The following is a 15,598-nucleotide window of genomic DNA, read 5'->3' on the forward strand; positions in this document are numbered from 1 at the left end:
GTATGGTGATATTTCAGGAGGCTGGAAAATTGGAAAGCAATAAGCTAAACAATTTCCTGAGCTCATATGAAACTAAAATTATTCATGTTCCCAAGAGTCAGAGTAGAGAGACTTTGTAATAAAAAGGGATTACATAGAATCCTGAGAAGATATGCCTTCATTAAGGAACCTTAATGTAGTCTAGTCTGTGTCTTAACAAAAGCTTAACAAAATTGGAGAGGATCAGAGTTCCTGTTGTGGCTTGAGCCACGAATCTGACAGTATCCATGAGGACACATGTTTTCATCCCTGGCTTTGCTCAATGGGTTAAAGATCTGGCATTGCCATGAGCTGTGGTGTAGGTTGCAGATGTGGCTTGGATACGGCATTGTTGCGGCCGTGGCGTAGGACAGCAGGTACAGCTTGGATTAGACCCTTATTCTGGGAACTTCCATATGCTGTGGGTGTGGCCCTAAAAAGACAAAAAAAAAAAAAAAAAAAAAAAAAAAAGAATGGAGAGGAGCAAACAGATCTGTAAGTAAAATACATACCAAAACAAAGTCAAGCACACTTATAAATGCTAAATTTCTGTAATCACAATATAAAATTCATGATTTGAGATATCTAATAAAAATGAGAAGGTAGATAAAAAAACAGAAACATAAGACCCATAATCGGGAAAAGACATATTCAGTAAAAATAGAGTGAGAGATGACAGAGATGTAAATTAGCAGGAAAACATTTTAATACAGCTATTGTGCCTATCACAAATGTGTTCAGAGAAGAAAAGGAAAGGACAAACACAATAAAAAGAAAAATGGAATATATAAAAAGTTCTAAAAGGGTCATCTAGAGATGAAAAATAAAATGTTTGAAATGAAAATACAGTTGGTGGAATTAACAGCATTGTGGACACTAGAAAAAAATAATGAACATGAAGATAAGGAATTAGAAACTATGCAAAATAAAACAAAGAGAGAATAATTGAAATTGAACTGAGCATTAATAACTAGTGGGAAAATATCAAGACATCTAATAAATGAGAAGTTGAGGTTCCAGAAGGAGTCAAGAGTGAAAAGAAAAAAAAATTGATGAAATAATTTCCTGAGATTTTTCAAAGTATAAGAGAGTTATAAACCACAGATCCAATATGCCCAACTAAACTTAAGAATCAACAGAAATAATAGTGCTGCAATGAACATGCGGGTGAATGTGTCTTTTTTAAGGAAACTTTTGTCTGGTTATTGCCCAAGAATGAGATTGCTTGTCATATGGTAGCTCTATGTACAGTTTTCTAAGGTACTTCCATACTGTTCTCCATAGTGGTTGTACCAGCTTACATTCCCAACAACAGTGCAGGAGGGTTGCCTTTTCTCCACACCCCTCCAGCATTTGTTATTTGTGGACTTATTAATGATGCCATTCTGACTGCTGTGAGGTGGTATCTCATGGTAGTTTTGATTTGCAGTCCTCTAATAATCAGTGATGTTAAGCACTTTTTCATGTGCTTGTTGGCCATCTATACATCTTTTTTGTAAAAAATGTCTATTGAGGTCTTTTGCCCACTTTTCCTTTGGGTTGTTGGCTTTTTTCCTGTTGAGTTGTATAAGTTGTTTGTATGTTTTAGAGATTAAGCCCTTGTCATTGTATCATTTGAAACTATTTTCTGCCATTCTGTAAGTTGTCTTTTTGTTTTCTTTTTGGATTCCTCTGCTGTGCAAAAGCTTGTCAGTTTGATTAGGTCCCATTGATTTATTTTTGCTTTTATTTCTGTTGATTTGGGAGACTGATTTGAGAAAACATTTATAAGGTTGATGTCAGAAGTGTTTTGCCTATGTTCTCTTCCAGGAGTTTGATGGTGTCTTGTCTTATATTTAAGTCTTTAGGCCATTTTGAGTTTATTTTTTTGCATGGTGTGAGGGTGTGTTACAGTTTCACTGATTTGCATGCAGCTTTCTAGGTTTCCCAGCAATACTTGCTGAAAATATTTCTTCCCATTTTATGTTCTTGCCTCCTTTGTCAAAGATTAATTGACCATAGGTATCTGAGTTTATTTCTGGGTTCTCTCTTCTGTTCCATTGGTCTGTCTTTCTGTTTTGGTGCCAGAACCACACTGTCTTGATGACTGAGGCTTTGTAATATTGCCTGAAGTCTGGGAGAGTTATGCCTCCTGCTTGGTTTTTGTTCCTCGGAATTACTTTGGCAATTCTGGGTCTTTTGTGGTTCTGTATGAATTTTTGGATTGTTTGTTCTACTTCTGTGAAAAATATCATGGGTAATTTGATAGGGATTGCATTGAATCTGTAGATTGCTTTGGGTAGTATGGCCATTTTTACAGTATTAATTTTTCTAACCCATGAACATGGAATATCTTTCCATTTCTTTGCATCCTCTTTAATTTCCTTGATGATGTTTTATAGTTCTCAGCATATAAGCATATAGGTCTTTCACCTCCTTGGTCAGATGTATACCCAGGTATTTGATTTTTGGGGGTACAATTTTAAAAGGTATTGTCTTTTTGTATTCCTTTTCTAATATTTCATTGTTAGTATACAGAAATGCAACTGATTTCTGAATGTTAATTTTATATTTTGCTGAATTTGTTGAATTTGTTGATCAGTTCAAGTAGTTTTTAAGTCCTTAGGGTTTTCTACATATAGTATCATGCCATCTGCATACAGGGACAGTTTTACTTCTTCTCTTCCTATTTAGATACCTTTTATTTCTTTTGTTTGTCTGATTGCTGTGACTAGGACTTCCAATACTATGTTGAATAACAGTGGTGAGAGTGGGCATTGTTGTCTTGTTCCAGATTTTAGTGGGAAGGCTTTCAGCTTTTCTCCATTGAGTATTAGATTTTCTATGGGTTTGTCATAAATGGCTTTGATTATGTTAAGGAATGTTCTCTCTATACCCACTTTGGTAAGAGTTTTTATCATGAAGGGATTTTGCACTTTGTCAAATTCTTTTTTTGCATTTATTGAGATGATCATGTGGTTTTCTCTTTTCTTTTGTTAATGTGGTATATGACGTTGATTGATTTACGTATGTTGAACCATCCTTGTGAACCTGGGATGAATCCCACCTGGTGTATGATCTTTTTTATATGTTGTTGGATTCAGTCGGCTAAAATTTTTTTGATAATTTTTGACCCAAATGTCCATCAACAGATGATTGGATTAGGAAGATGTGGTATATATACATAATGGAATACTACTTAGCCTTAAAAAAGAAGAAAATAATGCCATTTGCAGCAACATGGATGGAACTAGAAACTCTAATATGAAGTGAAGTAAGTCAGAAAGAGAAAGATAAATACCATATGATTTCACTTGCATCTGGAATCTAATATATGGCACAATGAACCTTTCCACAGTAAAGAAAATCATGGACATGGTGAACAGAACTGTGGTTGTTAAGAGGGACAGGAAGGGAGTGGGTGGGACTAGGAATTTGGGGTTAATAGATTCAAACTATTGCCTTTGGAATGGATAGGAAATGGGATCCTGCTGTATAGCTGAGGGAACTATGTCTGGTCACTTGTGATGGAGCATGATAATGTGAGAAAAAAGAATGTGTGCATATATGTGTGATTGGATCACCTTGCTGTGCAGTAGAATGTCACAAGACATGTTTTTCCAATCTTCTTGCTTGATCATACACCCATAGCCCCTCCTCACGTGATTTCATCAAAAGAGTAATATATAAGCGGTGTGGTTTCTTGAGGCGGGGCATTTGGTTCCAGAGACCTTGAGTCCCCCAGTTCCCACCTTTACTGTCTCTGTGTCTTACTTTATGTTAACTTTTTTCCTTAAGTTCCCCAGCACCCATTCTTCAGCCCCATCCTGCTGAGCTGGTCTTGGCAGTAGAAAATTGACAGAACACTGTAAATCAGCTACAATGGAAAAAATAAAAATCATTATAAAATAAATGAATAAAATGAAAATCAAAAAAAGAATCAACAGAAAGAGAAGCACAAACAATGCCTTAATCAATTCATTACAAACCATTAATAAATAGGGAATATTAAAAGTGACAACTAAAAAGGAAAATTATATAGATAGGAACAAAATAAGAATATTCTCAATGAAACTTTGCGATCTGGAAGGGAAGGAAACAGCATCTTTAAAGCACCAAAAGAGATAAAGCAACCAACAAAAATGGGCAGCCTGAAATTTTACACTCTGAAATAATATTTTTCAAAACTTAAGCAAAATACTTTTCAGACAAACTAAGGTTGAAAGTATGAAATGCAGAACTGCACTATAGGAAATGGCAAAGGAAGTTCTTTAGGCAAAATCCAGAGTAAAACAAATGGAAATGTGGCTTTATAGGAAAAAAATTGAAATGACCAAACATGGTTAATTCTGAGGTTGCATCACGCACGAGGGAATCAACTGGATTCAATCGGGATCCATTGCATCACGCACGAGGGAATCAACTGGATTCAATCGGGATCCACTATATTATTTCTTATTATATATCACTTTAAATAATATTTAACTATTTGAAGCAAAAGTAATAACTGTAACTATATGCTTGAATGTGAACATGTGTAGAAGGAGAATGGAACTATGCTATTGTAAGGATGTTAAACTATTTGGAGATCTACTATATTATTTAAGTGTAGAGTATGATAAATTTAATATATGTATTGTAAAAATCTAGACGATTAACAAACTATGGCCTGGGGGCCAAGTCTTCCTCACCCATAGTTGTTAGGAGTGTTATTTATTTTTTAAATAAATATTAAAAAAACAATAGATGAAGGAGAAATAAAAGGATAAAAAGAAAATAGTATTGAAAGGTACAGGTGAAGGAAGAGGAAGAAAAGTATAATAGGAGGTGATTATATGTGGCCTTCAGGGTCTGACAAATCTTTCTTTCTAAAAAGTCAGATGAAAATACTTAGATTTGTAGGTCACATACAATTTTATGGTACAAATATTAGGATATGTAGGTCAATATTTGTTTTTCTGGCCCTTGCTCTAGAGCACAAAGAAATAAAGATACAGCAAATGAACAATAGTGGAGATAGGGATTCATCAAAAGAGTTTCATATAGACGGGTGTGGGTTCCATTTATTGTCCTACTATTATCTGCCCTGCTAGAGTTTAATGTTGAAATATAAAACTGAAATATCCTAATTGATAATAGAAAAGGTAAGTGCATTTAACATATCAAATTTTGTGAAAGTCAAATTGTTTGTTAGTTAAAAAAAATAATAAATTGGTTTCATTGTTTACTTTAGAGGTACTCATGAGTAAAATACAGTTAAACATAAGTAAAATTGTTTCTTGCTTAAATATAATCATCTACATTTTAAAATGTCACTAGAAATATAAAAGGAAATTAAAGTTCAGGAAATAATAATTACTAATGCTTATTCAAATTTTATTATGTGCCACTCTACAAAACACTGTAAATACTTTATTTCTAGTCACTCATTCTTTGTTTATAACTTTATAAGAATAGTGCTGTTATTATCATCACTTTAAAGATGAGGAAACAGGCATAGAAAATCCATCTTGATATCTGCAGTATTTTTATAAGCTGTCCTTTAGTTTTTCTTTAAAGTGTTCTGTATACACAAAATTTGCTTAGCTAATTTGATCAACAGAAAGAGCATATCTATAATTATGCAAAGGTTAACTTGCTCACACTGAATCAAATTTAACTGGTCAAACTGTGTAAGTTACATGGTGAATATATAGTATTTTTTCTTTTAATAGACTGTTCAGTTACAGTAGCATCTGGCAAGGTTTATTGACAGGTGGGGAACCACTACCTCAGACAGCATGGTGAGAAAAATCTTCGATGATGTGATATTTCAGATGTGAGCAATGAACAACAAGTCATTACAAAAGTATTTATTAAATCCTCCCTGTGTTTCACTGTTTTAGGCTACAGAGATATGGCCCTGAAAACAAGGAAGGTGAGATTTCTGCCTCCAGGAAGCTTGAGTAGCAGAGCCAGAACCAGAGGAAAACAAGTAAGTTAATTTTAGACATTAAGTGTATAAACAAACAAAATAATAGGTTTTAAAAAAAATGGTATGGGTAAGGGTAAGTCACTGTTTTTTTAGTGGCCAGGCTATATTTTCAAAATTTAACCTGAGACCTGAACATGCTCTTGTGTGAACAAAGTGCTCGAGGAAAGGGATGACCAGGGACAGAGGCTCAAATGTGACAAAAGCCAGGGTGGAAAATAACAGAATGCCTAACTTATCAGATAACCAACTGTGTAAATTTGAGCAAATTCATTGATTTCTCTGTGCGGGGGCTTCCTCCTGTATAGGGAATTTGGCTAGATGTCCACAAACCATTATTCCATCGACAAAAATCTTCTTTATTTTTCCTAATCCTTTTATATTTGTTATAACTTTGTTAAATTACCATTTGTTAAGTGGAGTACAGGGTGCTGGATGGTAAGCTGCTATCCAACAATAGACAATAAGAGAATTGAAATAGAGAAGTTTGTCCCTCACAGTTCCTGGGAGAAGTACAAGGCAAACCTTAATGCTGAGAGTGCAGAAAGAGAGTGATAGGCCCAGGACCATGTCCCTCTATTAGGTTCTGTGAGTGGAGTGCTTTGGAGTTCCTGGACCAGGTTAGTCAAATCAAACCAAATGAGGAGGATTTTGGTAAGCTCCACAGGGATCTTATCTTAAGGGGTGTCATAAAGGTAAGGCCCTGGGGGGCAGGGGAGATTGTTGTTCACAAGGGATATTAACTATCAGAAACTTAATGTTTGCTTGTGACTCTGTGGGATATTATCTAGGGTATTAATTTACATGAGGGCACTAGTGTCAGTTTAAGGTTTCTCTGGGCTACTTGGTCAAAGAAAATGTCTTCTCAGGGAGCCAGATCACGAAGTAGCTTAGCTAAACTCTTAACAGCGTTATAATTGATGTAACTAGTTTCGCACTTCTATCCTGTGTTTGTAAGCAGACAAACGTTACAATAAATCTGGGTGTTCCATTTGGAGGGAAAATTAACAAAAATTCAGCTTTTATTTTAGATGTTGTCTCCTTTTTCTTCCTTACTCTTCATCTCATTTATAGGACAATCATAATAGAATATTAGCAAATTTTTGTGATATAAATTTGTATATTTTATACATGAATTCATATTCATATTTTATAGTGTTTTATCGATTTTTAAATAAAATTTACATACTTTGATATACTTCTTACAGAAAAAAACACGTGATTATAGTGTTATATTTTTTATTCTCATTTACAATATTATCTACCTTATAATCTTTACATCCATCCTGTTATTCCATTCTGGTTATGTAGTACCTATTAAAAAAAAGGGGTTATAAACTTACATTTTCTTAATAATAAATTTGAAAACATTATAATATTTTAATATTATAGCATGTTTTAGGGAACATACTCTAAATTCTGTATTGAGGTGTCATTCAAAACTGGAAATTTCTACATCTTCAGATCTTTCATCAAGAACAGATCTTTCATCAAGAACAGATCTTTCATCAAGAACAGCATTAATGGAATAGACTATACCTCTCTATCTTTATCTCTCTTTCTCTTTATATATATATATTCTCTATCCCTAAACCATGTTTATTTACATGTTATTAATTAATACAAGTCTTTACTAAGCTAAGTATATTTTCTTTGTGTGAAGATGAAAGCTATGACTTATTTGAAACAAAGGGATTATGATGTGTAAACCTATGAAATCGAATTATAATAGCAAGAAACATTTGAAGATGATAATTACCTTAACAGAAATTTACCTAATACCTATTGAGTGACATACATTGTTTAAGTATTCTAGAAATTGTAGACTGTGAAGATACACACAAACAGCCTCAAATACAGTCTGTAAGTTTAATGACTCAGCAAGTGTATTTCTCTTCACACAAAAAGGTACATGCTAAAATCATGGCCAACTTCCTCAAATGCAAAGACATATATTGAAGTCCTACATTGATATTTCAGTACTATAAAATAAGAATCCTGGTTTGGATATATGCTGTCTAATTCAGACTAGATAAGGTTTGAAGAGTGACATTCTCTGACTCCTAAATACTAAAAACAAACCTCATGAACTGCTTATAACAGTAGTGAAAGTAGTTAATAGGAATTAGGGAAGATGACAATGTAGCAAAGGTGGCAAAAATAACTATTCAGCCTGTCCTGTTAGAATCAAATGATCAAAAAAGCAATTTCACATATTACTTCAATCAATAGAATTTAATTCTCACAATAACTCTGTGAAGTAGTGAATTGGTTAGCATTCTTTCATCTCAGGGAACAGAAACCTGCTCTGGCTAATGTAACTTTTTAAAAGAGAATTAGCTTAACAAATAGATATAATTTTTAAAAAAAGAGAGAATGAAAAAAAGAAAAAACTCAATAGCCATCTCTAATGAAGGTCAGGAACTTTCACAATTCTAGAAATTTTAATCGGGAACATATGTATTGTATATTGAGGGCACTGACTTTTTAGCCTTATCTCAACTTGAATTTGTACTCAGAATTTAATTTACCAGAAGTTAAAAGTTGATTGTCTTGTTTGGATCACCATCCCCACCCTCCCCCGTAGCAGGTAATAACAGGTAATAACAGGTAATAGGGGAGTTAGTTTCTATGAACAGAATCATTCCCAGAACTTCCTAGAATGATATGTGAAAATTCTCTTTAGAAATACAGATAATTTTACCAAAAGAAAAGAGAAGTTGGATAGAAAAAGAAGGAAATGTTCGCAATGTGGATAAGTCTTAGTGGTTTCAGAGAGATGGAGGTACATTAAGTCTGATCAAAGCTAAAGAGCTTGTAATTAGAAATTTTCCAACTTCACTTTCTTTTCCTTTTCTTGATTCTCATAAGGCAAAGAATAGCACCTAGGTCTTGATTGGACAATTTACTGAACAATGAATTCTGGATAGATGTCTGAAACTTGACAAATAATATGCATGCCCATGTTATTGCAGAGATAAATACAGATGCATACACATTACAAATAGATATAGGTTGTCTTTTATAATTAAATGGGTTGTGCTTCTGATTCATGTTTATTTATCTTGAGATGCCCCATTTCAAAGTGAAAGTCTCTACTATAATTTTAGTCTCATTGGTCAGCCAAAATATTTTTTAAAATAACCTGAAAAATGAAAATTTATTTTCTCAAAGCTTCAGTTTAATCATAAGGCATACACTTAAAATTATGGACTGAAACAGATGCTTAACATATGCCACAGGTAGAGTGATCATTTTCATCATTATCAATTAAGTGTTCACTGGCTGGATATAATAGGTATTGTAAGGAAAATGTCAGAAGTTGTAAATCTTAAAGTATGTTGAAGATGGCAAGGTAAAAATTTAAGTTGTAGTATGGAGCAATATGGTTTCTTACTGTTTTCATTCCTATGTAAAGTGAAAGGTTTTATTAGCACAGCTTAATATCAAGCTTATTAAAGTACATTCTCAATTGCTCTAGAATATTTTACCATTTTAGTGTTGGAAGAAAAAACTTTTATATATTCCCAATACACACACACACACACACACACACACACACACACACACATACACATATGTTTAAAGTCCATCTCAAAGTCAATATTGTGAAAAAAACCATTTAAGAGCTCTTACAATGTCAAGTGGTAAGTGGTAGCAGAATGCACAGAATAGTCTAAGTAAGGGTCCAGCTAAGATTTTTCCTTCTAAGAGTCTTTCAGGAGAGACAAATTTGAGATTAATTATTTAATATAAGTAGGAATTGGGCAAATGAATTTTGATAATGTGTTTATTCATCAGGAAGAGGAAATCACATGTGCGAAATATTAGAGGTGGCAAACCACATAGTTAGAATGTCCATGCAGATGGTGATGCCCATGAAAAGGAATGGAGATAGATGCTTCTGTGTGGGGGGACAGATTTGAAGTAGAACTAAAGTTTGGATATATTAATTAGAGGTAGCTGTGAGATATACAAGTAGCAGATTCTAATAGAAAACTGAATATAATTATCTGGAGCTCAGTGAGAATCCTAGACTAATTTGTACAAGTTTTGTAACTATTAAAAAAAAAAAAAAAACACTTGTTGAAAATCTCTGTAGTGTACTAAGAGCTGGAGTATTTGTATTAAATCAGATGGTTCTCTAACCCCATGTATGTTATAGTCTATTGAGTTGTATAAGTGATAGTTTTAGATGAAATCTCTAAGAAAGTATATAATTAGCAAAAAGCAACAACTAAAGGATTAGCCCTTGAGACTATTTAAGGCATTATCAGAGCAATATGTATACATAAATAAGATTTAAAGTATAGCCAATAAGGATATATTAAAGGATAAATTAACACAGCAAATTAGTAAAGACTTAAGAAAACAGAGTGATAGTTCTAACACTCTAGAAAGTTTATCAGTTAATTGTCCATTTTCTTGCGCTAAAGGAGAATCATTGATGATCTTCAAAAGGTATGCAGGATGGGAGTTCCCGCGTGGCGCAGTGGTTAACGAATCCGACTAGGAACCATGAGGTTGCGGGTTCGGTCCCTGCCCTTGCTCAGTGGGTTAAGGATCCAGCGTTGCCGTGAGCTGTGGTGTAGGTTGCAGATGCGGCTCGGATCCCACGTTGCTGTGGCTCTGGCGTAAGCCAGTGGCTACAGCTCCGATTCGACCCCTAGCCTGGGAACCTCCATATGCCGCGGCAGCGGCCCTAGAAATGCCAAAAAGACAAAAAAAAAAAAAAAAAAAAAAAAAAAAAGGTATTCAGGATTCAGGATGAATGTAATTACTTGATAAGTTACTAGCATATGGGCACTAGAGAGTATAAGTGGGATATATATATAGGTAAGTAGATAGAAGGATATAGTATTGTTATTGTATTTATTTATTTTTAATTTGAGGAGAATGTCAACAGACTAAAGAGAGAGAGAAACAAAGTAGAATTGAACCCCATTTCCACTAGGATAAACATGAATAAAAAGGTAGGAGTATTTATTGGAAATCATTGGCAGGAGACATAGAACTAAATAAAATAACATCTTGTCAGAAGACCTCAATTTTCATGGTGAAAGGAGTCACAAAGTTCTGAACGTGATGGATGAAGTTATATCATATGGTAAATTAAGAGTTTTGTATGATTACTGAGAAAATGGGAAAGAGAATGACTAATGTCCTCTGGAAGGATTGATGAATATACAAAAGTCACTTGAAGATTTAACTGTTCTAAGACCAGAATCACTGTTACCTATGTGGTATCTAGCCTTTGTTGTTATTTTGTTGCTATCATCTTTCAGGTTAATTATTTTAGTCTGTCATCCTATGTTTGAATGGTTTGAATTGTCCTGCATCTGGGGTTTGGTAGGGCTTGTTTGGAATGAAAAGAAAAGTATTAGTTTGAAGAGTAATAGCTAAAAGTCTACATCATGGAATTTTGGATGCATTTGACATGCAGGTAGAAAACTAAGCTGTTTTCTTGTACTAGATTTTAAGGTTCTAATATTTGAAAAATAAGAAATTGAGCAAGAAGGAAAAACAGGAGATCATAAGCAGAAGACAGAGTATACATTATTAAACTTCAGCACATGTGTAGTGACAGGTCATGACAAAATATGCTGTGTAACATTAGATGAGTTACATAAAAATAAATAGAAGTAAATTCTTTATCTTTAAATTTAAGTGTTATTTTATTAAATTATGGACATGATTGAATAAAACTGTAGTCTAAAAAGTTAAAAATAATGGCTACCATATAGCAAGTATGCAATTAAATGTTAACATATTTATAATATCTATAATTATGCTTATTGTCTCTCTACCATTTATTTAGTAATTGTTAGTCTTGATAAGTGTCTACACTCTCAAAGATAACTCCAAGTAAAATACACCAAGGTTAGAGGTAATTTGTAATATAAGTCTGTTCACTCAGTCTTCTGGAATGGAGAAAATGATAGAGAAATATACCTCCATAAAACTTTTTCCCAGAAGGAGATAATGGCGAGATTGTACCTGAGTCAGCAGGAAAGCTACTATTCTTCTGGGAAGTCACAGAATCACAGAAGAAATCATATGGTCAAAAGAAAGAATAAATACATCACATATAGTATGTGATTAATGCTAAAAGCGAATTATTATCTCTTCCAGATATTTATTTAGCATTTTGTGCAGATCAATATCCAAGTGCCCAGTACATGGTCAAACATGTAAGATAAACAGATGGGTAGGTAGATAGATAGAGAGAGGTAGAGGGAAATGACTGACTGATGGAGTACATGAAAAAAATCGAAACACATCAATAAGAACCAGAGAGATTTATTCCACTGGCTTTAAGTTAGCAGAATACCTATAGCCTCTCTGTTTTACGCTGAAAAAAACAGCATTTTTTCTTATATTTTGAAAAATACAGTGATTTTTTTCTTTACTACACAAAGTGATAGAGTTTTTAATATTAATTAACAAAACAAATTATATTGTTTTAAAAATCCTGGCATATATACTGTATATATGCTTATGCTATACATATAAAACACATGCATTTTTGCTGTCTTACATGATTTTTTAAATGAATTACTTATTTCTTTATTTTAAGGAAAGGAAATAGTGTTTCTTATTACCCTAAATATGAGTGATGAATTTTTAGTCTATATGAAACAATGGTAATGAATATAAGAATAATTAGTACAGTAAAGCTATAGCCATCATTTTAGTTTGGAGCTTGCTATGTAAAATCTTAGTTATTGCTAGTAAATAAAATCAATGTAATATGAAGATATTTTTCTATATAAAGTGTGTGGTACCTTTCCACAAAAGGCTTTTGTGTGTCATGCTTTCATTACTTAACACTTTGTATATATATTTTTGAATTTTTGAATGATTAACCAGAAATCATACTGACTGTAAGTATAGCCTAATGGAATTGAGATCTTTTAATGAAAAATCATCATGAGATATACTCATTATCAATAGCACTTGGAAAAAGCAATTCATACCATATGATCATTTCTTTGACTCAGGAACATTTCAATAAATAAAGACAACCCCTAGTAAAATAAATTCATTCTGATTCCTGAAATGTAAATACAGAGATACATACACATACCGTATATTTTTTAAAGTAAAATGGATTGCTAATTGGTTAAATATCCCTGCCTCTACATATTCAGTGTCTCTCAAAATATACTTTCCTATTTAATTGGCTTAAACACATTTTTCTTTGAAGCGTGATTCATGTATTATGGTTTAGTCATGAGTTAAATATTCACATAGGTAAAACATAGAAATGACGATTCACGACCCTACATTTTGCTCCCTTATTCTAAAAACTATTTTTAAACAGCTTTATTAAGTCATGAAAGATTCACCATAAAATATGCATATTTCATGTGTTCAATTCAATGTTTTTAATATAGTCACAAAGTTATGCAACTACCCCCTACAATATAAGTCTATACTTAATCGCACCTAAAGAAACCCTGTGCCCATTGACTTGTGAAGACCTTAAATCTTCACATCCCTCTCTACCAGCTAGGCTTATGAAACCACTAATCTACTTTCTACCTCTATGTATTTGTACACTATTATGTAGGGAATATTACAAAATGCAGTCTTTTGTGAGTGGATTCTTACACTTTGTATCGTGTTTTCAAGGTTCATCCATGCTGAGCATATGCTAATACTTCATTTTCTATATTGTCAAATAATATTCTAACATGTACATATACCATATTTATTGGTCCATGTAAAACTTGGTGGACATTTGGGTTATTTCTATGCTCGATTATGAATAAAGCTGCTATGGACCAGTTATTGAGTGGGTATACATTTTTATTTCTCTTGAGTGTTACATGGGAGTGAAATTAGTAGGTCATATGATAACACTATATTTAACATTTTGAAGAACTACCAGGTTATTTCTGAAAGTGCCTGAACTAGTTTTCATTTGTACCAGCAATATATATGGGTTCCAGTTTCTTCACATTGTTCCAACATTTCAGTTGTCTGCTTTTTTGATATTAATGCTTGAAAGTGTGAAATAGTAGCTGATTGGGATTTGAAGTTGAATTTTCCTAATGATTATTGATGCTGCACATCTTCTTATGTACTTGATAGCTAATTGTGTATCTTTGGAGAAAAACCTGTACAGATCATTTGCTCATGTTTAAATCGGATTAGTTGTCTTTTTATTATTGAGTTGTAGCAGATCTTTATGAATTCTGTATATAAGTCCCTTGCCAGATACGTAATTTGCAAATATGTTCTCCCTTTCTGGGGGTTGTCTTTTTACTTGATGGTATTATCTATTGCACAAACATTTTTAATTTTGATAAATTCAGTTCATCTAATGTTTTTGTTTATCGTGTATGCTTTCAGTGTCATATCTAAGAAGCAATTGCCTAACCAAGGTCAATAATATTTCCTCTGTTTTCTTCTAAGGGATTTATAGCTTTATCCTTTAGACTTAGGTCTAATGTCCATTTTATGATAATTTTTGTATATAGTATGATTAAATGCCTAAATTCATTCATTTGCATTTGGATAGAAGTTGTACAAATTCCATTTGTTCCACTGATTTGTTATGACACATTTTTAAAAATCAATTGACCATAAATATGAGATCTTGTATTCTGGATTATACCAGGATTACACTGTCTATTAAACTTACTTCGTAGAAAGTTGGAATCAGGAAGTATGAGTTCTCCAATTTTGTTTTTCTCTTTCAATAGTTTCAATATTGTTTTGGCTAATCTGGTTCCCTTTTGTGTATCCATGAATTTTAGGTTCAGCTTGACAGTTTCTATAAGCAACCAACGGTGACTCTGATAGAGTGAGATTTCATTGAATCCAAAGATCAGTGTGAAGATTATTGCCATTTTAACAAGTCTTGTTATCCATGAACAGGGGATGTATTTCCTTTAGTTTAGGTCTTTTAAAATTTATTTAAACAATATTTTGAAGTTTTCAGGGTACACATATAACTGACTTTTGTTAAATTCGTTATAAGAGTTTTTATAATTCTTATAATTATCAAACACTAGGCCAATAATATATATATGCATGCAGCCATCTGGGCCTTGATATTTCTTTGTGTAGAGCATTTAATTACTAATTCAATTTCTTTTCTTTTTTTTATAATTTTTTTTATTTTTCCACTGTACAGCAAGGGGGTCAGGTTATCCTTACATGTATACATTACAATTACATTTTTCCCCCCACCCTTTCTTCTGTTGCAACATGAGTATCTAGACAAAGTTCTCAATGCTATTCAGCAGGATCTCCTTGTAAATCTATTCTAAGTTGTGTCTTAAGTGATCTATTCAGATTTTCTACTACTTTTTGAGACAGTTTTGGTAATGCATGTCTAAACATTCATCTATTTCATGTTAAGTGATCTATTTTGGGCATGAACAGTTGTTCACATGTATATGTTTTATTATACAATTTAAAAATATAAGTATACTCATTTCTTTCTAATCTAGATACTCTCTTCCTTTTTCCCTCTTTTTCCTCTAATTTTCTTCACCAGAACCTCTAGTACATGTTGAATATTAGTGGCAAAAGTAGATTCCTTGTTTTCTTCCTGAATTTAGTATAGAGTAATTAAACTTTTCACAATTAAGTATGATATCAGCTGTGGGTTTTTTT

The 15,598-nt window shown here is 32.9% G+C and overlaps 1 protein-coding gene across 1 annotated transcript in view; it reads left to right on the forward strand.

The window, feature by feature from the left end:
• The window catches only part of LOC146396057 (uncharacterized), a 601,997-nt gene that overhangs the window by 336,618 nt on the left and 249,781 nt on the right, over nucleotides 1-15,598 (forward strand). The window contains exon 3 of the mRNA XM_084999108.1: nucleotides 5,883-5,971. Within this exon, the coding sequence (XP_084855234.1) occupies nucleotides 5,883-5,971 (89 nt within the window). The remainder of the gene's footprint in view (nucleotides 1-5,882; nucleotides 5,972-15,598) is intronic.

This window comes from Sus scrofa, chromosome 15, assembly GCF_054392235.1.
Source record: "Sus scrofa isolate SSC_HxYL_T2T_F1_AM1 chromosome 15, Sscrofa_HxYL_maternal_Yorkshire_Landrace_v2.0, whole genome shotgun sequence".
Taxonomy (NCBI): domain Eukaryota; kingdom Metazoa; phylum Chordata; class Mammalia; order Artiodactyla; family Suidae; genus Sus; species Sus scrofa.